The following is a 27011-nucleotide window of genomic DNA, read 5'->3' as shown; positions in this document are numbered from 1 at the left end:
GCTGAGAAGCCGAGCCAGCCAGTAAGCGGAGCCTGCGAGAGGGAGGAGCGCATCCTGATGCAGAGATGCTGCAGTGGCTCAGGGCGCGCACACACATACGCACCCTCGCCCGCTGCCGCCGCGCCAGGACAGCCAGTGGCTAAGGCCGGCGGGGCCAAGCCGCCCCGAGGCTGGCGGCAGGGTCGGCTCACCGAGCAGCCTCAGCACTGCCCTAGCCAACACCCTTCCCGCACTCCAGGTAGGTGCCTATCGGTTTTTTTGTCTGTTCCAGTCCAGGGGTTTCCCTGGGTGCTGTTCCAGGAGGAGCTCGGAGCTCAGCCCTTATAAATGTCTTCCCTGAAACTTGGGAGGGGACAGGGACACGCAGCAGCCTGGATCCCGATTGACCTCTCACCCCAGGCCCGCTGTAGCGACCGACCCCTCAGGCTCTTCCCCATCCTGTCTAGATGGGTGGCATTCTGCAAGGCCTGATCCACTATCTACCGGTCAAGGAAGCTGGCCCCCAAGAGGGTCCAGAAATCTGAGTAGACAGTGGCAACTGTTGGCCAAAAGGGCAGGGGCTCCTGGGCCTCCCCTGGACCCCAGCCAGGGCCAAGCAGCTCTGTAAGGCCAGGCCCTAGCCTGTCCTTAGAAATCTCTAGATGGGCCAGAGTTCCCAAATTTGAGGTCATGTGGGGGGCTGCTTTTGCCGGGTGACCTCTTTGCAAAGTCTTGGTCCTGCTGGACCAGTGAGACTACAGAAGAGAGGCGAGGACACAACACAAGTTTAGGCAAAGGCTGTCCAGGAGCTGGAACTTGGGAGGGAAACTGAGGCAAGTCATATCCCAAGGGTGAGGCTGGAACGTGGGTAGCGTGCAATTCCTTTCCCCCTCCTCCCTCCTCAACCTTGTCTTCTCCCCAGATACCTCCCCCTCAGCCTCACTGGTGGGAGGGAAGGATTTGCTCAAAGTTTGTCTTTCCAGGGGATTCTAGAGAGGGGGGCAACCCCTCTGCCTAGCCCCATGGCTTATGTAATGGGCTGCAGGAGATGAAGCAGCACCAGCCAGGGAGTGTCTGTCCCCACCTCCCTCCAAGACTGGCTGCGGCGGCTATGCCTGTAGAATAGTGTCCTGGGCTGCACAGGCAGCCTGGACCCTGAAGCTCTCTCTGCCCTCCCCGCCCCACCCCTGGGAGGTAGGGGGAGTTGTGCTTTCCTCCTATCTTCAGGGTAAAGCTGGAGAAATTGTTAGTACAGTTGTAATCAGTGTGACCAGCACAGAGTGGTTGTGCATGCAATGATCCCCAGGCCTGGACCAGGGTGGGTTTGAACACCAAGGAACTGTCACATAGCCTAGTCCTGAGCTGTCCACATAGCCTGGTCCTGAGCTGTCTAGGCAGCTATTTCAGGCACTCTCCCAAACCTCTATTAGATGCTCCATCATCCGCTCAGCCTCTGAGATCTACCACCTCTGTCCTAGGTCCTGCTCAAAGGGACCAGGTAAGGTACTAAATGACAAGGGCAGCGAAGAGTAGACCACCTGTGGGAGGGGCCCCCGGCATGCCTGAGGCTCCAGGCGACCAGCAGGGAAATGGTCTGGCCATTAAAACAGGTGTCGTGTTTCAGGGCTGCCTCAGAGTTCAGAGCAGTCGGCTCCTCCCAGGGGCCCCAGCGGCTGGCTCTAGGGAGCCAGGCTCAGGCAGAACCACTCAGTGCTTCTCTCACAAGGTCAAAGTCCTTCCTGTTGCCCCATGGGGAATCTTCACTAATTTAGAGGTAGGCAGGAGATGATCCGACAGGAGGGCCCTGAGCTGATGGCATCAGAGACACTCCGGGGCCCACTTGGTTCCTTCAGAAGCCACTGAAGGGAGGGATTTGAGAAGGGAGGCGGGGCCACTGAAAAGACTGCTTGCTCTCTTCCCTTTTCTATCCCCACCAGGCCAAGCCCTTCCCTGCATTATCTCCTACCCCAGAGCATATACTCCTCAGATTCCGGCCCTCAGTCTATCCCCAGACTCCATCCCTGGGCACCTCCACTTCCTGCCACTGTTTGAGTGGAGACACAGACGTATTAACTCTGAGTGCCTTTGACCTTTGACCCACTGGACAATTGTATGTGCTGCCCTGGACTGACACACCCCACCCCCCAACCCCCCAGCTCGCTCCTGAGGACTGCATGTACTGCAGGGTGCACCCAAAGCAGCCTCTGTGCTGATAGCATCAACCACGCATTTGGGAGGGCTTGAAGAGTGCAAGGTCCCTCTGCCAGAAAGTTCCTCAAGCCAAAAGATGCTGATAAGACATATTTCAAAGCCAGTCTTTAATCGTGGATATGGGTGGTATTTGTATTTTTGGAGAGACTCCTAGAGTGGGACCACGGAATCAGGCAAGAACTAGAGCAAAGAACATGCCTCTCGAGTATGAGGGACTTCCGTGAGACAATAGAAGATACTTCTGAGCAGAAAGTTGAGCCATAAGGACAATCACTAGTCACATGACTGGAAAGATGGCTGCAGAACTGGGGGTCAGGGTCAGGTCCGAGGCCTGAGACAGTCATGCCCAGAGGCAGAAGTCAGGCTGGCTGACAGGTACATTTTTTCCAGTCTCCAGCCATCCTCTTTCAAATGGTAAATGAGGGCATCTTTTTCATTCTTCCTCACGCTGGCATTTCTGGTTTTTCAGAGGGACCATGGCCCCTCATTTAGACCCGCATCCCAGGGCTGTCACTACCTAGGGACATTCGCAGGGATAATTTAGCCTTCCAGGAAGAAAGAATCCTTCCTGTGGCTTTCTGAGTCCTCGCCACAAAAAAAAAAAAAAAAAAAAAAAAGAGTCCACATTTCTTTGTCTACTAAACAAGGGTGCAACTAAAGGAAAGGTGGTCCATGCCCTCACCCTAGAGCTGAGCATCGTCCATCCAAGGACACGCTAGAATATACCCAATGTCCATCTGGTCCATTTGGTCCCCCTCTAAACTGCAGAAGTGAACCCCTCCCTTGCTTACAGGCATCCATCCTGATTTGAAACCACAGAGTCTCCTCCAGGGGGAAGCCCGGACTATCCCAGCATCTGTCAATCAGTTCCCAGGGCTTTGAGGTCTCCACTTGTGCAGGCTTCTGCTCTCTGCCAGGGCTGCAGAAAAACCGTCTGGAAACTGGAGGCATGGGGTGGGAACAAGAACGGATCTCTTCTCGGCAGAGGGAGTAGGCATGCAAAACTTGTCCTGCTAAGGGATGAGACCCTCGCCTTCCTAATTGGCCCTTTGGAAACAAGTGGAAGCCGTTTGCTCCCGCTTTTCCAGTTTCACAAAGGATCCTTCCAAGGACTGCGGCTGCTAGTGCACTTGTCTGGCGTATATGAGACTCCAGATTTGATCCCCAGAGCTGCATTAAAATTGTGGGGTGTGAGACCCTTCTTCCAAGGCTTTTGCTTGCTGCCCCACACTATGTACAGAGAAGGGGTGACAGGGTGGGGGGACCAAGGGACTGGGATGGCTGGACCCTAGACCCCTGCCCCCCCCCCACGCTCTGGCCTCTTAGCCCAGAAGGTTCTCTTCACTGTAGACTCCAGGTTGCAGACCTAGGGCCAGACTCCTGTTCAGACAGATCCCTGAGCCTGGGAATCATGGTATCCCCACAGGGCTTGTCAGCGCCGATGCCACAGGAGCCCGCTGAAACACAGAGAGCCATGCCTGCTGAGGAAATGGGACTGGGGCCTTGCACTCTCGCTCACACAAAACACCTCTCTACTTCAGGCCCTCCCCCTTCATCCAGTGGTGCCTGGCCTGGCACAATGGGCACCCAGCATCCTCCACACCTCTGCTTAAAGTCCCATCCTCCCATCAGGCTATGGTGACTGAGACCCTCCTGGGCTCTGATGCTCTTAAGCAGAGGACAGGTGCTGAGCTCAGTCTCCCTCTGCCCCAGGCAGGAGTTGGGTGCACAAGAGAAAATCACTGAGAGAGCCATAGGCACACCCAGGCTGTGTTCCCTGAATAGGTGGTGTTGGTACAAGTCTGGCAGTGGGACATCTTTTTTTTTTTTTTTTTCCCCGAGACAGGGTCTCTCTGTGTTAGCCTTGGCTGTCCTGTGTAGACCAGGCTGGCATCGAACTCAGAGCAATCCTGCCTCTGCCTTCCAAGTGCTGGGATTAAAGGCATGCGCCACACGCTCGGCTTGGGACATCTTATCTTTGTGCCATAGCCTGGAGTGATTGCTGGAGTTTGCCTCATAACATTGCACCCATGGAATGTGAGGAAAAGGATCTAAGTGGCAGGTGTTTTTGACATTAGCGCAAAACTATACCAGCAAGCGTGACTCACACAGGTGCAGTGGGTGTGGCTATCCCAGGGGACAGGTGGTGTTCGGCTATAAGTTCCGATCTTTCCCAAGCACTGGCAGTGGCCCAGGTATGGCTCTGACCTCACCATCATCCCTAGAGGTGAGCCTTTTTGTCCCCATTTTACAGAAGAAAGATTGAGGTACAAGAGATGAGTACTGAAGGCAGTGACTTGGGGTATACTAAGTAGGGGTGCTAGGTATCATTGGCTCTGTAAACTGCCTGTAACTACTGAGATATGCTCCATGCCAGAGGTGACCATACAAGAGGCTCCTGCAGTAATTTAAAGGCTGACCCTAGATCCCTGTCTTATACCGTGCTCCAAGCCCTCTCTTCCCGCCATGATGTGTGCGGTGCTACCACACCCTTTAACTCTCCAGTCTCCTTGGCTGAGGAAGGGAACAGTTGGGGCCAGAGCTGAGCATCCCAGGGACAGCAAAATGCCTCCTGGCATATGTACTTTGGGACAGGGGAGGGCTGGCTTCACATAGAGATCCTTAATGGGGCAACCCTGTTGTGTGCTGGAGTCTAGCTCATAGTTTGCTGTCCCCAAGCTGTCCTTCCCCTCACCCTTTGTATCCTGCACTGGAAACTTCAGCCAGCATCCCTGAACCTCCAATGGCCTCTTCCCCCATGAGTTAGTACCTCACAGAACCAGCCCCTTGATGGTGACAGCCTGTGCCCGACTGTGACAGCCTGTGCCTGCACCCCTGTACCAGGGCAGCTGGCCTGGCCCCGGCTTGGCTGGCTCAGAGCTGGCAGGGCCAATCTGGGCCTGGCATAACTCCACTCCAGCTTTACTCTGACAAAAAAGGCCCTCTCCACCCTGGGCCTTCGAGAACATGTCATAGGGCAGATGGTACGGGGAGATGACTAATCTCTGAACTTGAAAACACATCCTGTGGCTGCTCTCGGTTGTCCAGGGAGTGCCATGAAGGGAGTGCCTCAGTTATTGCCACAATGCCTGGGATGTGGCCACTGAACACTGTAATGGGGTTGGATGTGGTAGCGCACTCCTGTGACCCCAGTATTTGAGAGGCTGGTATAGGAGGATTATGGGTTTGCACGCGTGTGCACACACACACACACACACACACACACACACACACACACACACACACACAGTAACGGAAATGAATGCACGTCATGGTGGATGCTGGCTACCTCACCTTCATGGAGGCAGAAAGCTTCAACCTTTACTCCAAGCATGTATGTGGGCTCTTCTTCGTTTACCCCAGGACAATGGAGCTCGTCCTACATCTGATCACACTGATGGATGTACAGTTCGTCCCAGAGGAAAGCCCACATCCTCCTGATCCTACACATATTTTTTTCTAAGGTCTCGGTCCCTAGAGGGCAGCTAGGGCACTTAGGCCAAGCCAGTGGATGATAAAAATCCTGGATTGAACTAAAGTTTAGTATGTGTTGTGGGATTGGATTATCCATAATCTACAGTCCTCACCAGAAAGACAACACAAAATCTTGGGCACTACACGGCAGAAAGCACCAGTGTGACATCATCTCTGCCTCACTCTGGTCTATTCAGGATAAGTCCAAGCTCTTCCCAGGCCAGCCCACCGTGCCTGAACTGAAAGCTCCAGGCCTGGATGGCTGACGGAGGGCAGCCTCTCCATGCTGGATGTGAGTTCACGATTCCCCAGCCACAAGGATGATCCTCAAGTTCCTCAGCAAGGGAGCCGCCTGGGAAAGGCAAGAGCAGGATGTGGATACCCGAGGAGGTGGAGGCAGGAGAAGCGGCTTTCTAGAGCCATCCTCTCCCTCTCTCCTCATGGTAAACTGATGCAGGTCCAGATGGTTCTGGGACCTCAATGGCTACTTGATAACCAGTACAGGTGATACCTCGTGTCGCTACAGAACTGCTCAGCAGTGCTTACATAATTCCCATTTTGCCTTTGGGAAAATTGAAGCTTCATGGTAGGGGTGGGGGTGGGGGGGAATTAGCCTGTCTAAGCCCACAGAGCTGTAAAGAGATGAGATCAAGGGGCTGGAGAAAAAACTCAGTGGTTAAGAGTGTGTAATGCTAGCCAGGTATGGTGGTGCAAGCCTTTAATCCCAGCACTGGGGGAGGCAGAGGCAGGCAGAGCTCTGTGAGTTCGAGGCCAGCCAGGTCTACAAAGTGAATCCAGGACAGCCAAGGATACACAGAGAAACTCTGTCTCAAAACAAAACAAAACCAAAAAAAAGTGTGCACTGCTCTTTTGAGGACCTGAGCTAGGTTCCCAGCATCTCTCTTCGAGCACCTGCATACCTGCAGCAGTACACATAGTTCCACTGGCAGGCGCTGTAGATGATCAAGGGCTCAGTTCTGTTTTCAGACTGGGACATCGTGGGTGCCTCCAGCAGGTGAGGCATGAACGGTGCTCTACAGTGTGAGGGCACCTTACCTAGAGAGAAATAAACGTGGGCAGGGTGGGGCGCTGTGGGTGATGGGAGGAAGTCTAGAGATGCAAATGTCTGCACTCTACGACAGAACTAAGAATGAAATGGGGGTGGGCAGTTGGGGGTTGACAACTGGACACACTTCCTGAGAAGAAGCAGAGAACATGGGGCTGAGGCCACATGGGGAGGGAATGCTTCTTGAGTCTGCTGGGCATCCCTGCCACACACACTCTGGCAGGCCCAAGGCTCTCTCTTCCCTTGCCTTTTGGCTGCTAGAAGCAGGAAAAGTGTCAGGAGCCCAGGTGGAGGAGGGCTGGAGGGCTTTATCTATGAGTGGAGTGGGGTTGAAGTGAGCACACCCTGATCCTACCTTCATCTACACAGTCTTCCTTCTCAGCCTGCAGGGCAGGAGGCCTGGCTTTGCTCTCTCAGGAAACACCAGAGAGCCAGAGCTGAGGGACCCAAAAGAGAGCAATTTCACAGAGGACACAGATGTAGACAACAGAGCTGCAAGGTTGTTTAGTGGGGAAAGCCCTGCCTTGCCTAAGGCCTTCCGCAGGAGGACAGGGAAGACGGTCAGACTCTGCAGCCAGGCGCCCTGGCCCAGTGGCAGCTCTGAGAAGGACGGATGGGCTGTGGTGACCAGGTTTATCCCAACAGCTAGAAGGTAGCTCCTGGGAGTCCCTGTCCCTCTCCCACAGAACTCAGGAAGTCTTCCTGAGGAGGAGCAGATAGAGAGATGGCCCCACCCCTGCCCTTGCCTCTCCAAATGAGGTCCGCTCATCTCCTCAGCTGCTGTCCTGCTCTCTGTGACCTCCCCAGACCAACTTTATCAAGTCTCTCCTATCCTAGTGTAAGACAGAGGCTCCTCTGAGAGTTGCTTTAAGGCTTGCAGCACAGAAGGCTGCTGGACCATGAGCCCACATGGTGGGAGTGTGGCTGATAGGACCAAGGTCATGGGTCCATGCAAAGCACCTAGGTGCCTTACCTGGGCACTCCAGGCTGGGGCGGAGCTAAGTCATGATGCTTCCCTTACTTTGAGACTTACTTCAGAGACTTGCAACTCCAGAGGGGCTTAGTGGCCCCCACCCAGGCAGCTGTGGGAGAAAGCAGGAAGAGAGTTGCCTGTCCCCCAGGTACCAGAAGAAGATGTCCTAAGCTCCCCAGCAAGGCAAAGCTCCCCCCTCCCCCCACCTCTGGGCTCCTTCTGACACAGGGATCACAACTCACCACTGCAGGCAAGCTGGGCAGGTGGGTTCTTGCCTCCCAATTAGTTCTGCTTTGACTTCCTGATCAGCACCTGCCGGCTGGAGGGTGGGGCACCAGTCAGAGCCAGACTCCCTTGGGAGCACCAGGAGGAAACAGCCGAGCCCCTCCTCCCCAGCCTAGGCAGGAAAGCAAGTTACTAACCAGATACGCTTGCCGCTGGGAGGGGGTCAAAGCGCTGCTATAGCTCAGAGCCCTCATCGTGTCTCTTCAGGTGTCTCTCAGTCTCCAGTTGACTCTCCTGGAGCTGGGCTGTGGCTCCTCTCCTCTGGACTCTGCTTCTACCTGAAACACCCATCATGGGAAGGCCTGCCAGGAAAAAGCCATGCTTGCTGCTGCTGCTGCTGCTGGCCACAGTGGCCCTGGTCTCTTCTCCAGGTAAGTGCACCTGGTTATATGGTTACATCATTACTGCCACTTAGGTGGCAGTTCCTCTGCATTGCTGAGGGCATCCCCTTGCTAAATTCTCTCAATATATTGGTCTCGCCTTACCTTTGGAGTTGGAAGGAAAGGAAAGGAATCTTTGAATCTTTATTATGTTGAAGATAAAGGGGGGAAAAATGACCCAGAGAGGCTGACTGGTTTGTCCTGTGTCACACAGCGCAATGTGGCACAGCCAGATCTCCCTGCTCTCCGTTGGCGATTTGGCTTAGAACCACAGTGCTAAGCATCACCAAGTGTGACTCCCTGAGCTAACGAGGGATTCAGATGAAAACCGTTGCCCTTAGCTGAACTTGCCACATGTCAAGTGCCCAGTAGCTGCCTTGAGAACCACAGGCCAGGGGACACCTCTGTCATATCCAGAAATTTCTCCAGAAGAATGCTGCAGGACCCTGGACCCAAGGAGACAACAACTATCCCATAGAATGCTGAGGGGCTTCCTTGAGGCAACCTGGATGGGAGGGGCAGAAAGGGACCAGAGGAGGCAGAGCAGGGTTGCTGACTAAGGGTCTCCATGCTCGCATCAGAGATGGGAAGCAACAGAGAAGGGAACAAACAGAGCTGGAAGGTTCCTGCCTTAGAGCTGGGTGTCCCCAGGGCTTGGTGCTGAGGGGCCAGCTGGCTCCTGTTTGGCTGGACCTCTCGTCTCAAACTCAAATCAACAAGAGTGTCTTTTTCCCCAAAGAGCTCAGGGAGAGGAGGAGCACCCGCCCCACAGTCCTGGAGTTTAGACCCCCACCTTTCACCCACAACCTTTCCAGACTCAGCCCTGTCTTGGCTGGCATGCTCAGAAGCTCTCACCATGCCCCTGTTGCTCTGATCCACCCTGTACCCAGCTTCATGGGGCTGCTGAGAAGTCGACCTGACTCCCACACCCTAGCTATCCCCACTAGACTGGAGGAATAGCCAGCAGGAGACGCTCGCTCTGACTGGACAGGGCAAGAGACTCCCATCGAGAGAGGCCTGAGGAGAGGGTCCTCAGTAACCCTTCCGTGGGGACAACTCTTTTTGGAAGCAAGATGTGTGAGCATCACTTGGGATACTCCGAAAGCTGAGGCCCAGGCCCAGGCCCAGGCCCTGGGCTGCCATCTCCCAATGTGGCCCAATTATAGATCTATTCCTTATTGATACCTGGAAAGTGCTTTCTTGCTCTTGGCTTGCTCAGCTGACCCTAGAATAGATCTCTGGACAGTTTACACTCCAGAGCAAGGAGAGGCGCAGCATCTTCCCTCACATAGCATCTCTCTGGCTTCTTCCTTCCTCCTCAGTGTCTGGAAAACAGTAGCTGGGCAAAGAATGAGGGCATGTGGGACAGGAACAGCAGAGAGGACTGTCTTTGCCCAGAGGTTTGTGTGTCCATATTCGCTCACCCGTAGGGCAGTGTGTACAGGGGTGTCTGTACCTATGGAGGGAGATATGGGCTGTGTAAGATTGTCTGTGGACCAGATAGATGCTGTGTGGTGCAGATGTGAGTTGCCACAGCCTGTGCCTTGATGCCTTCAAGTCCAGCCCCTTTCAAAAGCATTTAAACAATTTTTTGAAGATTTATTTATTTATTTATTTTATGTATATGAGTGCTCTATCTGCATATACACTTGTGAGTCACCATGTGGTTGCTGGGAATTGAACTCAGGACCCCTGGAAGAGCAGACAGCGCTCTTAACCTCCGAGCCATCTCTCCAGCCCTCAAAAGCATTTTTTAATATACCCTGGATTTCTGGGTTTCACTCCCAGAATTTCTGATTTCAGGTCTCTGTTGTGGGGGTGAGCCAGGGCCTCAGATGGTCCCCAAAACCCGAAGTCAGAAATTATGGCCACTGCAGTTAAAAATGCTGGCTGCAAGATGAAGCTGGGTGAAGGTAGAACTTCTCCTTTGCCCTGAGGCAGGGAAAGTTATTAAACTTTTCTAAGGGCCAAGTGCCTCTCGTTAGAGCGTCATGAGAAAGAATTTGGAGTATGGTATCAGGCGGCCGTAAGCAACCAACACCGTCAGTTATCACGGCCTAGTTATTATCAGTGAGTCAAGCTACTTAAGAACACATGCATACGGAATGAACAGGCTATGGCCAGCTGCTCCTGCCTTGGATAGACATGTGCATACATGTGTTTCTGGCCATCTGATTGGTTTAGAGGGACATTTGTATGTGAAACATACATGTGATATGAGAACACTGTAAGAACACGTGCAGGTGAGACATGAAGGTGTGCACGCGTGGATGTTGGGGTGAGTGTGAGGGTCTGCACATGGCTGAGTGTAAAGGAAAAAGCCTTTCCAAGAAGACTGTCTTAAAGTATCAGTGTGCCCAGGCCACACTCTGCCGCCCCCACCACCCAGACTGAGTTCCTGGAAGCTGACATTGTATAAGGTGGTTCCCAGCAGCCCCAGCCTCCACATCCCTCCTTCTCCTCCTTTCCACCCTCCCCCTCCCCTCTGTCCAGGTGGTCCCATCTGGGACTGGGGTCCCTTCCCTCCACCATCATCATTAAGTCCGGATTAAGCTGGACTCTCCAGGGGGAGATGATGCAGCTGCTTTCAGACACTGCCTCTGAGGCCCGGGCAGCAGAGAAGGAGAGTGACAAGCAATGAGGGTTGCAGAATGACATGAACGGGACTCAAGGGAAGCCTTCGCCAGACCATTCTGGAAGTCCTGCCTCCTACCTCATTCCTCATTCAGAGGGCTGCTTAGCATATGTCCCTATTCCCAAGAGGCCAGAGCTGGGCCTCAGCTGCTGCGGAGGGACCACAGCTCACTCGGAAGAGGGCTGGCAGCTGGATGTGCCCAGAAAGAAGAAGGCACTAATTGGTTAATGGAGTTCCCTCCTCCCATCCCCCACCCAACAAGGACCCGTCTGAAATCAGCTGCGTGAGAGATAGGAGCTAATTAGTGAGCCTGGCTCCCACCTGATCCCACAGTGGCAGAGCCCCCCACCCCCGCTGTGCAGATGCAAGTGTGAAGTACTGTCCACTCTCCTGCCTGCTGACCCTGTTCTGGGGAGACAGGACAATGGTGTGTGCAGAGCAAGGCTGCGGCTGAGACAGGGCGGGGAGAGGCAGGTTTGAAGCCGGTTGCTTAGCAAACATCATCTGCCCAACACAGACTGACCTTATGACCATTGGACTTTTCTTTCCTGAGATGTGACACAGTTTATAAAACTGTCACCAGTGAACCTGCCACCACAGCCAACATCCCACCCCTACCCCCTGCCCCCCCACACACCCCTGTCCCTAGTTAGGTCTAAAGCCAATTGTTGAGTTTTGCTCCCTGTGCCAGGCCCTCCCTATCTTCTCCTATTAGACCCTGTCATGGAACCTGGAAGTGAATTTCTACTCTTCATAGGAAGGCATCAGGTCAATGTATTGGGGGGTGGGGGTGGGCTATAACTTGCCTAAGGTAATATAGCCAGTAGGAGGCCCAGCCCAGCCCCCAAATGAGCACTTTTCACTAAACTGCACTGCCCTGGAAGAGCACTGTATTCCAGAAACACGTACCCTTTGTCCCGGTTTCCTGCTGGTGATTTCTCAGGTGCCACACCTGTGTGAGATTCCCTGGGAGATTCACAGTATCTTGTCCCCAAGACACTCTGTGGCATGGCACCCTGCATTGTCTGCTCTGTTTCCTTGCCTGGGCTGCAGGGTCCTTCAACGAGACGGACTATGAGTCTGATTCATTTTCGCAGCCCGGTTCCCGGTATACAGCAGGTGCTCAGTATGTGACTGTAGGCTGACAATGCAAATGCCCAGCCTATTTAAATTAATTAAATTTAAATTTTGGTTTCTTAGCCATGGTCCAAACCCTTGGTAGCCACAAGTGGTCCATTGCTACTTACTGGACAGTGCAGAAAATGAGGCACCCCTGTCACCTTGACGTTAGACTGCCTCAGACACTGTGCCTCTGGTGGTACCCCATTTTGCAGGATGGAGTTTTGCCCAGGGAACCCCAGCCACTTTTGGACCTGTCTTTGAAGACCAACCCGTCGGCCTGCTATTCCCAGAGGAGTCCACAGAGGATCAGGTGACACTGGCCTGCCGTGCCCGAGCCAGCCCTCCAGCCACCTATAGGTGAGGTCCCAGCCAGGACTGCTGGGCTGCGCTGGGCAGCCATACACGGTCCCCTTACATCAGCCCTACCCATTTAGGCCTGAGGTCCCACCCCCACCCTCACTTATCCCTGCTGCAGGTGGAAGATGAATGGCACTGATATGAACCTCGAACCGGGTTCCCGTCACCAGCTGATGGGGGGCAACCTGGTGATCATGAGCCCCACCAAGGCACAGGATGCCGGTGTCTACCAGTGCCTAGCCTCAAACCCAGTGGGCACTGTCGTCAGCAAGGAGGCTGTTCTCCGCTTCGGCTGTGAGATCCATGGGAGCCAAGATGTTGGGCGTGGGTAGATGGGGCCAGGAAAAGGTGCCCAGGAAAGACAGGTGGCAGCAGCCTGAAGCCAGGCTTTCCTGCCAGGAAATGGCATGCTAGAAACTGCTTCTTCCCCATGGAGGAAGAGCTGGGGAGCCCCTGCTTGAAGACGGTGCCTGAGCCCTGCTCTCCATCTTCAGTTCTGCAGGAATTCTCCAAGGAGGAGAGAGACCCTGTGAAGACCCACGAGGGCTGGGGGGTCATGCTGCCCTGTAACCCACCTGCCCACTACCCAGGTAAGCGGGGATCCTGGGCCAGGGCAAGACTGGGAGGGGTCACTGCACCAGAAACAGGAAAGGAAGGCGGTGAGTCTTCACTTGAAATGGTTCTGTGATACCCTAGCTGGACCGAATGTGTTCACAGTGCCTAGCATCCTGAGGAGAGAGCTGACGTCATCTTCCTCCCTCTACATGTTCCCCGCCCCCAGCCCCTGTTTAGAGCTGCAGGTTCTCATGAGAAGGTAGAACAAGCAGCAAGTTGGGGTGCCGCCCAGATGGTCTGTGATCCCAGCGCACCCTAGTTTTCCTCAAACTCCTTCCTTTCTAGGTTTGTCCTACCGCTGGCTCCTCAATGAATTCCCCAACTTCATCCCAACGGATGGGCGACACTTCGTGTCCCAGACCACAGGAAACCTATACATCGCCCGGACCAATGCCTCAGACCTGGGCAACTACTCTTGCCTAGCCACCAGCCACATGGACTTCTCCACCAAGAGTGTCTTCAGCAAGTTTGCGCAGCTCAACCTGGCTGCTGAAGGTCAGGCTTGTGGGGCTGTGCGGAGGGGGCTGAAAGAGTCTACAGGCTTTGGGGAGCTGGAGTTCCCCCAAACCCAAAAATTGCAGCTCAGAGGGTATGAGGTCCTGCTGCCAGGTCTCTGACCCTTGCCCCAGGCTCCCACAGGAAAGGGAACGCTTGGAGATCTGTGGACTTTGGAAGGCATGGACTCTAAATACAAAGCATCTCCCTTTGTGTGTGATTCACACAACTTCTCCCTCCCCACCAGATCCTCGGCTCTTTGCTCCCAGCATCAAAGCCCGGTTCCCCCCAGAGACCTATGCACTGGTTGGGCAGCAGGTCACCCTGGAGTGCTTTGCCTTTGGGAAGTAAGTATCACAGGAGGGACAAGAGTGCCCTGGAACCAGGCAGAGTTTCATTTCAAAGCCCCTTAGGATCAGGAGGGATGTGGGAATGAGAGAGAGCAAAGCCAATAGGTGAGCAGGGTCCTGGGCACACAACAGACATCACCATTCCTGCCAGTGAGAACACGAGTGCTTTAGAGGCATGAGAGAAATCAGATGGTCCTTCCAACAGTAAACCACAGTCCTGGGCAGTGTGAGGAGCACCCAGGGCTGGAGGCAGGAAGCACGATGTGCAGACCCCATCCTGCTGGCTCAGAGCTCAGCTTCAACACTTGCTGCCTGGGAGACCCTGGGCAGACCATCTGTGCCTGATGGATGGTCACAGTAACAGTGCCTGCCCTGTAGGATCGGTACAGAGATTAGATGGGTCAGTGGGTACCAGGCCCTAAGAGTGGTGTTTGCCAAGTGTGCCCTGCATGTGGCATTAGGTATTCGAAACACTACCACAGAAAGCCTTCTCTTTCTTGCTCTCCCAGAAACAGGGTTCACTAGAGCAGGGTTCCTTGGCTACTGTTATGTGGGAAATTGTTGGGCCCCCAGGAAACACGTATAAGAAGCATGTGACAGGCTAATGCTTGGATCCCCTAGGCTCAGTGGTTCCCTAACCGATTTTAGTATGCAAATTACTAATAGCTAAAGTCCCTTGGAAAAGTGGGGTGATGTGAAAGGGGGCCTAAGACAGGAGAGCCATCTGCAAGTCCCCTTCACCTTGTCCAGTACTTCAGGAGGGCCTGCAAGTGTGAGGTAGGCTCTGTGGGGAGCATGCCTGGCTCAGCTCATCCTCCCCTCTGGCTCTTTCTCCCCTGCCAGCCCTGTTCCCAGGATCAGGTGGCGCAAAGTGGATGGTTCCTTGTCCCCTCAGTGGGCCACAGCAGAGCCCACTCTGCAGATCCCCAGTGTAAGCTTTGAAGATGAGGGCACCTATGAATGTGAGGCGGAGAATTCCAAGGGCCGCGACACCGTCCAGGGACGCATCATTGTGCAGGGTACAGAAATGGAGCCGCCTCCCTTCTCCCTGAGGAAACAACGTGAATGAAAATCAGGAGACTGGAAAGCCTCTTGCTTGAGCCTGCTGGCCCTTGCCAGGACTACTAGGCAGAGTTGGAGAGGCCGTCTCAGAGCTCAGCAGGGGCATACAAAAAGCACACAAGTCTCTCAAATGATTTAGTTGCTAAAGCAGCCTCTGGCACAACCATAGAGCGCCAGCTTTCTTCCTTCCCCGACTTCTTTGTCCTCTCTATCCCAGAGTACCAACAGCGCCCTCTTCTGTCAAGTACAAATACTGCAGCCTTGTAATTGCCTCTCTTTCCACAGCTCAGCCTGAGTGGCTCAAGGTGATCTCAGACACAGAAGCCGACATTGGCTCCAACTTGCGTTGGGGCTGTGCAGCAGCAGGCAAACCCCGGCCCATGGTGCGCTGGCTGAGAAATGGGGAGCCTCTGGCCTCCCAGGTAAGGAACCAGGCCTTCCTCCTGCACGACTACTCTCTTCTGCTACCTGACCCCCTTACCCTGCTGGACCAACCATGGAGTCTTGGAAAGTTCTGGTGTTTCTTCCCATGCAAGAGACACATGGTCACAGGTGGGTCGGCTGTGTAGCATCAAAAAGATCAGGGCTCTCACCACCAAAAAAGAATGTAATCTTAAATCTGCCTCCAAGAGACCTAAAATACCAGGCTGCATTCATGAACTCCCATCCTGAGGGATGTTGGTATATGGCCTCTGCACCGCCCTGGCCCCTTCCTGTCCTTCAGTGGTCCTCATCTCCCTGCCTTGCCTTGACTCTTCTGCACAGAACCGGGTGGAGGTCTTGGCTGGGGACCTGCGGTTCTCCAAGCTGAGCCTGGAGGACTCCGGCATGTACCAGTGTGTGGCAGAAAATAAGCATGGCACCATCTATGCCAGTGCTGAGCTGGCTGTACAAGGTAAAGGGCCCAGGAGGCAAAGGACAGCCCTGAAACAGGAAGATTGTAGCTGGGTGGGTCTGGGCTTTTGCTTCTCCAATGTGCATACATGCATGCACGCACGCGAGCGCGCGCGCACACACACACACACACACACACACACACACACACACACACACAGTAGCACCACTTTCAAGACACTAGTCTTGAGAGTTCTCCAAAGACTTGTCTGGATAAAGCAGATGCTCGCCCGCAGTGAAAAAGCTCAGATCTTCATTTAGTCTAGGCCTTTATCTCTGTGGCCTGTGGCAAGTTACCTGACTTTATGCCTCAGTTTACCAATTTAAGAAATGCTTCATCCTGCCCTTGTACACTGCCTTGAGGGGAAATAAAATGCAAATAGTGAACTGTGACAGGCCTGACCTTCATTTGAGAGAGACCAAGGAGCTTGCTAGGTGTGTTTTCTGTGGCTATAAGATGGACACGGGGGTCCTTTATTAAGTTTTAATAAGGCTCAACAAAGACTTTATTTTTTAAATTTTATTCATATGAATGTTTCTATTTGTATGTGTATCTCATGCCTATAGAAGTCAGAAGAAAGGACAGGTGTGGTGGCACACGCCTTTAAACTCAGCACTGAGGCGGTAGGGGCGGGGGTCGGTACTCAGGAGGCAGAGGCAGGCAGATCATTGTGAGTTCGAGGCCAGCCTGGTCTACAAGGCAAGTCTAAGATAGCCAAGGCTGCAAGAGAAACATTGTCTTGAAACACAAAAACAAAACAAAACAACAACAACAACAACAAAGTCAGATGAAAGTATTGATTCTCCTAAAACTGGAGTTATAGATGGTTGTGGGTGCTGGGAATTGAACTCAGGTCCTCTGCAGGAGCAGCTGATGCTCTTAACCACTGAGCCATCTCTCCAGCCCCAAGACCCATTCTTTCATTCATTTATTCAACCAACACTTACTCAACATCTCCCAAGGGAGGAACACAAAAGCTCACCTCTCAACCTTCAGGTACTGTACAATCTAATAGAAGGAGAGGGATGAATAAACACAAGATTCATTACAGATAACCCTAAAACTATGGAATAAGAAAACCAGTAGAGCAGTAGTATTGAGGTGAGCCAGTTGGGTGGGGTGGTCAGGGAGGACCCTCTGAGGAAGTCACATTTGGGCGTGACCTGAAAGGAGCCAGCCTTGCAAAGATCTGGGGAATTTTCAGGTAATATTATGTATGCAAACAGGAAGATCCCAAAACAGAAAGGGCAACTTCAGAAAGTTAAAAGGAAAAGCTGAGGAGTTGAGAGGTGGAGGGATGGCTGACAGTTAAGAAGAGCACTGGCTGCTCTGGCAGAAGACCCCGGCTATTTCCAGTACCCACGTGGTGGCTCACAACAACCTGTAATTCCAGTTCCGGAGACTCTGTGCCCCTTTCTGGCCTCCTCAGGCAGTGCATACAGGTGGTATGCAGACATACATACAGGCAAACACCCACACAAAGTAAAAATAAATAAATCTTAAAAAAAAAAAAAAAAAAAGGAATAGAACGAAAGCAAGACAGATGGTTGGGGCATGTGTGAGGGAGAGAGAGGAGTAAGGCATGGTGATGCAGGGGTGGACTTGAGTTCTAGAATGTTGCTGCCACTTGAGAAATTGGTCTCCAGAGGCTACAATGCTTAGCGTGTGACCAGGTGGCATCTTAATGGAAGGGGCCTGTGGATATCACAAGAGTGAGTGTGTGAGTACCCCCTTTTCCTGCAGCTCTGGCCCCCGACTTCAGGCAGAACCCTGTGAGACGGCTGATCCCTGCAGCCCGAGGGGGAGAGATCAGCATCCCGTGCCAGCCTCGGGCAGCTCCAAAAGCTTCTATACTTTGGAGCAAGGGTACTGAGATTTTGGGGAACAGTACCAGGTAGGTTCTGTGTGCCACAGATGAGATGGCTCCCTGGGGGCCAGTCCCCTTCCCATGGCCATAGTGTGTCCTTGGGTTGACTAGATCTTTCCTGTCCTTGCTGCAGAGTGACAGTAACTTTGGATGGCACCCTGATTATCAGAAACATCAGTCGATCGGATGAGGGCAAATATACCTGCTTTGCTGAGAACTTCATGGGCAAAGCCAACAGTACAGGGATCCTGTCTGTGCGCGGTAAGGACTGTAGTTTCTTCAGACCCGTTGTCAGCTGCTGGGGTGCTGACCTGCCAGCCATCTGCTCTCGGCTCCATATGCTTCTGCTTCCAAGGCTACCTCAGAACTCAAGTTTCTTTTGGGACCGCCCCTGGCCAGCCTCCAGAATCTGGCTGCTTATGAATATACATCTCTTCTTGGGGTATAGGACACATGCTTCCCCCCACGACACCCCCACCTCTGCCCCGCCTGGGACATTTCCATCCTTCTACATCAAAGAGTGTTGTTTTGTTGTTGCTGTTTTGCTTTATAGACGCAACCAAGATCACTCTAGCTCCTTCGAGTGCTGACATCAATGTGGGCGATAACCTGACCCTACAGTGCCATGCCTCCCATGACCCCACTATGGACCTCACGTTTACCTGGACCCTGGACGATTTCCCCATTGACTTCGATAAGCCTGGAGGTCACTACCGGAGGGCCAGTGTGGTAAGACCCAAGGTCTCATATCTTAGGGTTTTAATGCTGTGAAAAGACGCCATGACCAAGGCAACCCTTACAAAGGAAAATGTTAAATTGGGGCTGGCTTGCAGTTTTAGAGGTTTAGTCCATTATCATCATGGTGGGAAGCGTGGCAGCGTGCAGACAGACATGGTGCTGGAGAAGGAGCTGAGAGTCCTACATCATGATCCGCAGGCAGCAGAAGGAGACTCTGTGCCTCACTGGATGTAGCTTGAGCATAGGAGACCTCAAAGGCCACCCATCCCTACAGTGACACACTTCCTCCAACAAGGATAGACCTCCTAATAGTGCTGCTCCCTATGGGCCAAGCACTCAAACACATAAGTGAGTCTAAGGGGACAATAGCTATTCAAAACACCACACCTCATAATCCCCCTTTATTTGAGATAAGACAGGGGACCTGAGATGTCCTCAGCCATCACCACCTTCATGCCCTCCAAAGTTCTCCCTAACCTCTAAGGCCATGCCCAGCAAGCTCATCCTAGGCCTGACAGCCACCTTTCCTGCATCCACTCAAGGACCACCCTTCTAAGTTAGAATGAAGCTTTAGCATTCCAAGTGCCCCAGGAGATTCTTTCCACTACTGTCCCTCTCCTCCAGTGCAAGTGCCATCACTAACTTGGCCCATGAAGACTGTTTTATGTGATGCGCTTTGTTGTCCATTGATACCAAGTAGCTGATTCTTCTCATTGAATGGCTAGGAAAGCTATGGCCAGGGAAGCCAAGCTCCACTTTGTCTTGTGGCCCCACTACACTAGTCAGGGCATCCTCCTGACTCACCTCGCCCTGCTGTTCCCTGTGCACAGAAGGAGACTATTGGCGACCTGACTATCCTGAATGCCCAGCTACGCCACGGAGGGAAGTACACTTGCATGGCCCAGACAGTGGTGGATGGTGCATCCAAGGAGGCCACAGTCCTGGTCCGAGGTGACGGGAGTCAGCCACCCCAGTTCCTGAGGAAGCTCTAGGCTGCTTGATTCTCCCCACCTCCCTCCCCTCCTTGAAAGCTGACAGAAGTTACAGAGATGGGCACATCTGTTAGGACCTGCACAGTTCTTCATGGGTCCTAAATGAGTAGACTGTCCCAGAGCCATACTCGAGGGAAAAAAAAAATACTCTAAAACGCCAAGACTTTGCCTTATAATAAGCTCAGGAGGTCCAGGTTCAGTGCGGGGAAATCTACACACCCCTCTGTGGGCGGCCTCTGTGAGCCTCCAAGTCTGAGACACATCACTACCCACCATGCCCCTCTCTACCCATCCTCTGGCCTCCCACCCAATCTTTCTTGTCCTCTGTTGCCCCATCTACTTAACTGAGCCAGTCCAAGCTGGGTCTGGATAAAACTGAGTCAAATCGGAAGCTGCCCACTTCTGACCCAGTGTGCTCTGCCTCTTGGTTCAGGTCCCCCAGGCCCCCCAGGCGGTTTGGTGGTGAACGACATCGGAGACACTACTGTTCAGCTTAGTTGGAGTCGTGGCTTCGACAATCACAGCCCCATTGCCAAGTACACAGTGCAAGCTCGTACTCCACCCTCAGGGAAGTGGAAGCAGGTTCGGACCAGTAAGTAGAAGGCCCTACCTGGATAAACACTGATAAAGGCCCCAATGTGTGCACTGCAGGAGACAGAGGGCAGAGGTCAAGGGCTGAGCCTAAGGCTGCAAAGAGAATTAATTCAGTGTTGTTCTCTCTTCTCCAGCAAGCACCTAAGCAGCCAGGGGAGCATTCATAGCCAAGAGGGCAAGGAGAGAGCTGTAGGAAGCACTTGGTCTGTGCCCTTGAAACCTTGAAGGATTGTTCTTGGAGAATGCTCACCATGTGCAGTGTGAGGAGCACATAGCACTGGCGAAAGCCCCGAGGCAGCAGAGCTTTTCAGTCAAAGAGTAATTGAGGGCTTAGCGTATGGTAGTACCACAATGAGGGCAGACTACAAAGGACGCGCAAGCCCAGAACCTGCCCTCATCCCAGCAATCAGTGGGTGCTAGCCACCGACTCCCCGGCCCCTTTCAGATCCCGTGAACATCGAGGGCAATGCGGAGACTGCCCAGGTCCTGGGTCTCATGCCTTGGATGGACTATGAGTTCCGGGTTTCAGCCAGCAACATCTTGGGCACTGGGGAGCCCAGCGGGCCCTCCAGCAGGATCCGGACCAAAGACGCAGGTGAGTGTCTGGGGTTCTAAAGAGAACCCTCAGCATTGGGAGCAGGAACAAAGTCTCCCAATCCGCTCACCAGACCTGGGCTCCCTGGTGAAGAGGGAGGAGGAGGTGAAGTTAGAAGTAAGGCTGCTGCTTGGACCAAGGGTCTGATCCAACCCCTTGCTGCAAAGCACACCCGCAGGCAGCTCTGTAGTCACTGTTTCAGCTTAGTGTTTAAAAACAAAAACTGATTTGAAGGGTCGCACCTTGAGTCGGCTTGTTTGTTTGCTTGTTTTTGCTTTGTTTTTTGAGACAGGGTTTCTCTGTGTAACAGCCCTGGCTGTCCTAGACTTTGTAGACTAGGCTGGCCTCGGACTCACAGTGATCCACCTGCTTCTGCCTCCCAAAGGCTCGGATTAAAGGCATGTGTGACCACGCTCAGCTCTTGGGTCAGTTTTAAATGCACACAAACTGCAGAAATCCACTAATGAGGAAGGTGTCTGTGTATGCACGTGTGCTATACAGGGGGTTAGAGAGCAGTCAGACTCCAGGCTCTGTTTAGCTGGTATCTGTGGCGCAGGAGTGATAATAATTGGCCTGGATGCCCAGTGAGAGCACGTGTCTGTCAGAGCCACAGTAGGGAAGAGTGTGAGGAGAGAACCAGGAGGGGATGCAGACAGGGACTGCATCTGCCCAGAGGCACCTGCTGTGTTCTGATCATGCCCCAGGGGAGGCCTGGGGTCACAAGACAGCACATGGTCAGGACCCTGTCTCCTGCCTTCCACCAGCCAGACCTGTGCTTGTGTATGGTGGATGGTCCACCTCCCTGTCTCCCTTATCCTACCTGCTCCAGGCTGACTCTCTCAGGCTCTGGGACCACTCAACAATTTAACCTGGAGCCCATCTAGAATAGGAGACTCCAAAGGGCATGCTTTCTGACTGAACTTCTTAGGGATGTGGGGTGGGAAGGGTCTCTCTGATTCTAGCAGCTCAGAAACTAATGAGCACAGACAAGCACCATGTAAAGGGACAATAACGATCTTCAAGATCATAAGAGTGGAAGTCACAATCTAGCTGGGATGCACATTAGCTGTGTGAACTTGGACAGGTTGTCTAACTGCTCTGGACCTTGGGATTTCTGTCTTGGAAATGCTCTGTTCTCAGGCTCAAATGCAAAGCTTCATAATCGTAACAGGAAATCCTGAGCACTGGGTGCTCTGCAGAAATACTTGGGCCCTGGCCTTCTGTGAGCTGGCGGAGACTGTCCAATCTTGTTTAATACTAAAAGACAGGGGATTGAATCTACCATGAGGGGGGGGGGGAAGGAGGGGGAGAGGGAGGGAGGTAGGGAGGGAGAGAGGGAAGAAGGGAGGAAGGGAGGAAGGAAAATATCATTAAAATACCTTGGAATGCCCCCTCATGAAATTGGTTGTTTTTTTGTGGTTTATATTAACTGTCCTTCAGAGTTCTTTATTCCCATCAACTAAAGCAAACTGGAGTTGGTCTCTGGTTTAGCTAAACCAGTAGGGGTGAGGACAGCATACGAACGAGAGTAGCCACTGCATGCTGACTGGCCTCTTGTTTAAATTCTTCTCATTTTACTCGGACAGAGATATTTTCATTGTCGTAGGGAGTGTGGAATCAGGGCCCAGAAAGGTTTACTAGCTTGTCCAAGGAAGCACAACAAAGATGGGGATTGTTCTCAGGTCGGCCTCGACTCTGAACCCAGGCACAGAAGGACTATGGGAAGATAAATTGGAACACTCCATCTAAGATGCTCTCCAGACATAGGCTGGGGGCTTCCCTCCCCCCACCCCCCCACTTATTACCCACTAACATGACTCATCTATGTTCCTTGGCCCTGACAGTCCCCTCAGTGGCACCATCGGGACTCAGCGGAGGGGGCGGGGCCCCTGGAGAGCTCATCATCAACTGGACTGTAAGTGGGCAGGGACAAAGAAACAGGCAAGTGTCACGCCCTTCCCTCCTTCCTAGTTTGTCTCCAGACAGACACAGTGGCGACAGCAGAAAGGACCACTGAAGCCTCACTTAGAAGCTGGCAGCTTCCCTCCCTCCCTTCTTCTCCGCACATAACTGCCACCTCTCACTCAACCCTTAAGCACATGCGTCCTAGGGCCACTCCTCTGGGTGAAGACTGGGTGGAGCCAGACGGTTGGGCAGGGACACATACCCATGACCCCTGGCCCATGCCATGCTCTTGCCCTCAGCCCATGTCACGGGAGTACCAGAATGGAGACGGCTTCGGCTACCTGCTGTCCTTCCGCAGGCAAGGCAGCTCCGGTTGGCAGACCGCCCGGGTGCCTGGCGCTGATGCCCAGTACTTCGTCTACAGCAATGACAGCATCCATCCCTACACTCCTTTTGAAGTCAAGATCCGAAGTTACAATCGCCGGGGGGATGGGCCTGAGAGCCTCACTGCACTAGTGTACTCAGCGGAGGAAGGTGGGCTGTGGGGCCTGGCCCACCTTGACTCCCTGGCACAGGGAAGAAGGGATGACCTATGGGTGAGATGCAAGCCTGGGGCACACCTGGAATCCCCTGGGCTTTGTCCTGAGCACCGGGCTTCATCCTGGGCCTTGGGGTGCCCCCAAATCCTAAACAGATACAGTCCTAGTCAGGGTCATTCTGTGGAACACAGAGATGTCTCGGGAATGTATGCCCATTCTTTATTGGTCCCCAGAGCCCAGAGTGGCCCCTGTCAAGGTCTGGGCCAAGGGGTCCTCATCCTCAGAGATGAACGTGAGCTGGGAGCCTGTGCAACAAGACATGAATGGCATTCTCCTGGGGTATGAGGTGAGCACCTGTTGGGGCTACAAAGAGGCAGGGCTAGGCTTTTTAGAACAGGTGGGAACACCTGACTGCTTCCTAGTCATCCCTCCTGGGATCACTCATTCCTTGGCAAGAGGAGAAGAGGAAGAAAAACCCAGGCCAAATATTGCCAGAGAGGAAAGGAGCGGGAGGTGGGGGGCGAGGAGGGAGAGAGAGAGGAAGAGAGGGAGGGAGAGAGGAGAGAGAGAGAGAGAGGGAGGGAGGGAGGAGGAGGGGAGAGATAAAGAGAGAGAGAGAGAGAGAGAGAGAGAGAGAGAGAGAGAGAGAGAGAGCTAGCTAGCTATCAGACTGTGTTTCCCAGTGTTGGCTCCTGATTTAGCACAATAGGTTAGGCAGACTGCTGGGAGAAGATGATAGCTCCGCTCTTGGCCCTTGCTTGAAGACTGTTTAAGGTCTGATGTTCCGCTAATGAGTGGATCTGTGTTTATTGGGCACAGAGTGTAAGGCTACTTAGCAAGCACAAACATACATTTCATGTCTCAGCAGATACTCCAAGATAGCCTCAGTGAGTGAGTGAGTGAGCGAGCGAGTGAGCAAGCGAGTGAGTGAGTGAAGTGATCACAACTGTTGAGAGCTGGAATGTGCAGGTGTGGCTGGCAGAGGCAGCCACAGGTCCACAGCAGATCTTGGCACTCTGTTGGTAATAGAAGGAGCTTGCCAGGCATGGCCTAAGCGAGAAGGGGGAGCTTTGGAAGGCTTGAAAGTGGTGGTAGCCTGGTCCTTTCTCATCTCTGCTCATCTCCCCACTAGCCGCCTACTTCTTTCATCCCATATACTGGACATCTTCTTTGGACTAGACACTGTTGAGTGTGCACAGATGCAGGGGCTCATAGCCACATGACCCTGCTTGCTGGAACACCTGACCTAGTGTGTAGGTTATCTGACTAGAGTCCACCACAGGTCCAGCCAGGGGCTGGGCAGCCAAGAGCTTTGCCATACACTTTAATGTATCCTGCCCCTTTTAGATTCGCTACTGGAAAGCTGGTGACAAAGAAGCAGCTGCTGACCGAGTGAGGACAGCAGGGCTAGACACCAGTGCCCTAGTCACCGGCCTGTACCCCAACACCAAGTACCACGTAACTGTGAGGGCGTACAACCGGGCCGGCACTGGACCGGCCAGCCCTTCTGCTGATGCCTTGACGATGAAGCCTCGTGAGTGTCTGCCAGGGATGAGGGAAGGGCACATGCCGCCATGGGGTAGGGATGTGTAGGGCCTCTGTTTATCCAGTAAGATGCGTATTCCTTCCACATGGTCTGCACTAGGCAGAGGCGAGTCAGAGGACCTACTGAAATATGGAAGGAAAGACATGGCCTCAGAGGCATCGCTCCCTTCTCTGACTTCCGGATTTTCATGGTGACCGATTATCCTGAGAGTTCCTGCTAGAATGGGCAGGCATCAGAAAGGACGTGGCCAGTGGTGAGGGGTAGCCATGGTAGCATATATGACAGTCTCCCCCACCTCTCCCTCCCTTGCAGCACCTCGGAGACCCCCTGGCAACATCTCCTGGACTTTCTCAAGCTCCAGTCTCAGCCTTAAGTGGGACCCTGTGGTTCCTCTTCGGAATGAATCTACAGTCACCGGCTACAAGGTGAGAAAGGAACACACAGTCCCACCATGAGGGGAGACAGCTCCCATTTTTCCAGTGGTCGCAGGGAGCTGCCATCCCTAGCGAGAAGGATCTGAGAGACAGGAGCCTGGCATCCGAGGCTAGGAGACACATGAGATACAGATGCTATGCGTAGCTTATGGTAGAGACTATAAGAGCAGGTCCACCGGGCAGCTGCAGAAAGGACAGGACAGTGATGGGCTGGCAGTCTGACAAGACAGTTTAGCTGCTTGCACACTTGCCTCCCACCAATGCGAAGCTTGGCTAGTGAGAGAGGAGGCAAAAACCTCGAGGGTGCGGGATGCTGTACCTGGAAACTTCTATCCTACAGATGCTGTACCAGAACGACTTGAACCCAGCTCCGACACTCCACCTCACCAAGAAGAACTGGATAGAAGTCCCTGTACCCGAAGACATTGGCCACGCCCTGGTACAGATCCGAACCACGGGACCTGGAGGGGATGGGACCCCGGCAGAAGTCCACATCGTGAGAAATGGAGGTACTGCCCCCTCTCCTCCCCATCTCTACCCCTCAGCAGTATTTGGTCCCCCAAATACTGGTAAAGAGATTGTTCCCAAGAGCCAGTGCTAACCTAGACCCCCAAGGGGAACAGAAAAGGCAGGCAAGAAGGAGTAGTGCCACTGCCACTGTCCCCTCCCGACCTTACAATCATCCCAAGGCACGGGAGGGAGCTCACCTCTTTTCTGGAATTCAAGGGGCTGGAGACCAGGAGCAAAGGCCCTGGCCAGTGTTATTTATGTAAGGCCAAGACCACCACTGGCCTTCAGGTCTTAAGACCTCTATGTGCTTTTCCTTAAGCCTCAAGACAGCTCTGGGTTCTATTGGGAGCACAGGGCTGGAGCGCAGGCCTGGGCTTCTCACTCAGCCCCACAATTTTTACCGCGGGTTTCAGGCACAAGCATGATGGTGGAGAATGCAGCAGTCTGCCCAGCCCATCCTGGCCCCGTGTTCTCCTGCATGGTGATACTGATGCTCATCGGCTGCCAGAAGCTCTGATCTCAGCCCTGCCTGCCACACCCAAGCTGGACACACCCACTCTAACGGACATAGCGGCTGGCCATAGCATGCCTCCCATGCCAAGGTGGTCCAACACTGTGCCTGAGGGTGGCTGGCTTAGACACCTACTCCCAACAGTACCCTTTATGTAGGAGGTAGGATATTTCTATTCTGCCACAGGATAGAACCATGCAAGGAATTTTTCTTTAAATCAAGAGGCACCAGGCGGTGACTTCCATGCTAACACTAGGCCCAGTGCCTGAACCCCTTGGGGTCCTGAACGGAAGAAACCGGCCTTTGGACAGAAGGCATTAAATATACATCTCCAGATCAAGCCGACCTGGCTGATCTGCCACCCTGAGATCAGAGTCCCAAGGCTAGCAGGAACACTGGCAGCAGCAGGCTGAAAACTTGGGCTATCAATTTCCTTCTATGAAGCAGAGGGACCTCTTCCAGTCCTTGCTGGAGAAGCAACACAGCTGGTCCTGGCATGGCCTTCCATGGTTCCTGGGAGAGTCCTGCCTGCTCAGTAGTCCAGAGCCAGGCCCTGGGCTACTGGGGATAGGAGCTCAAAAGGGTTGAGAGGCTACATCACCTGATGGAAATGCAGGTCGGGGGGGAGGGGGGAGAGGGGGCACCAGCTTAAGGCCCATTCATATCCTGGCACTGCCCTCTCAGCCAGCACTGCCAACCCAACCCTGTCACCCTCCAGATGGAATGACAGAGTGACAGAGCCACTCCGGGTGGCTATGTGACTAAAGGGCTTGTCCTGAGTTGCCTCACCCCATCAAGATGCCTCCTTCCTGGCTCCTCCCCGGTGTGGACAGAGGTCCAGCCAAATGGCACTCTCTTCCCTTCAGTTCTACTGCAGACCT

General features: G+C 53.5%; 1 protein-coding gene across 1 annotated transcript; it reads left to right on the top strand.

Annotated features, from left to right (window-relative positions):
• Cntn2 (contactin 2) lies at positions 1-26470 on the top strand. The gene is made up of 23 exons (XM_051147384.1): positions 1-238; positions 8196-8359; positions 12338-12482; positions 12601-12776; positions 12977-13072; positions 13383-13592; positions 13840-13939; positions 14786-14961; positions 15290-15426; positions 15770-15899; positions 17643-17793; positions 17900-18027; positions 18320-18495; positions 19335-19455; positions 19930-20088; positions 20536-20685; positions 22530-22600; positions 22890-23124; positions 23363-23475; positions 24477-24663; positions 24988-25100; positions 25450-25618; positions 26033-26470. Exons 2-23 carry the CDS (start codon positions 8281-8283, stop codon positions 26134-26136), a joined length of 3126 nt encoding a protein of 1041 aa, XP_051003341.1. The 5' UTR covers positions 1-238; positions 8196-8280; the 3' UTR covers positions 26137-26470.
• The last annotated feature ends 541 nt before the right edge of the window (positions 26471-27011 follow it).

The sequence above is a fragment of the Acomys russatus genome, chromosome 6, assembly GCF_903995435.1.
Source record: "Acomys russatus chromosome 6, mAcoRus1.1, whole genome shotgun sequence".
Classification (NCBI taxonomy): Eukaryota; Metazoa; Chordata; class Mammalia; order Rodentia; family Muridae; genus Acomys; species Acomys russatus.
Note: the sequence above shows the minus strand (reverse complement) of the source record. Positions and strands in the feature narration are given on the sequence as shown.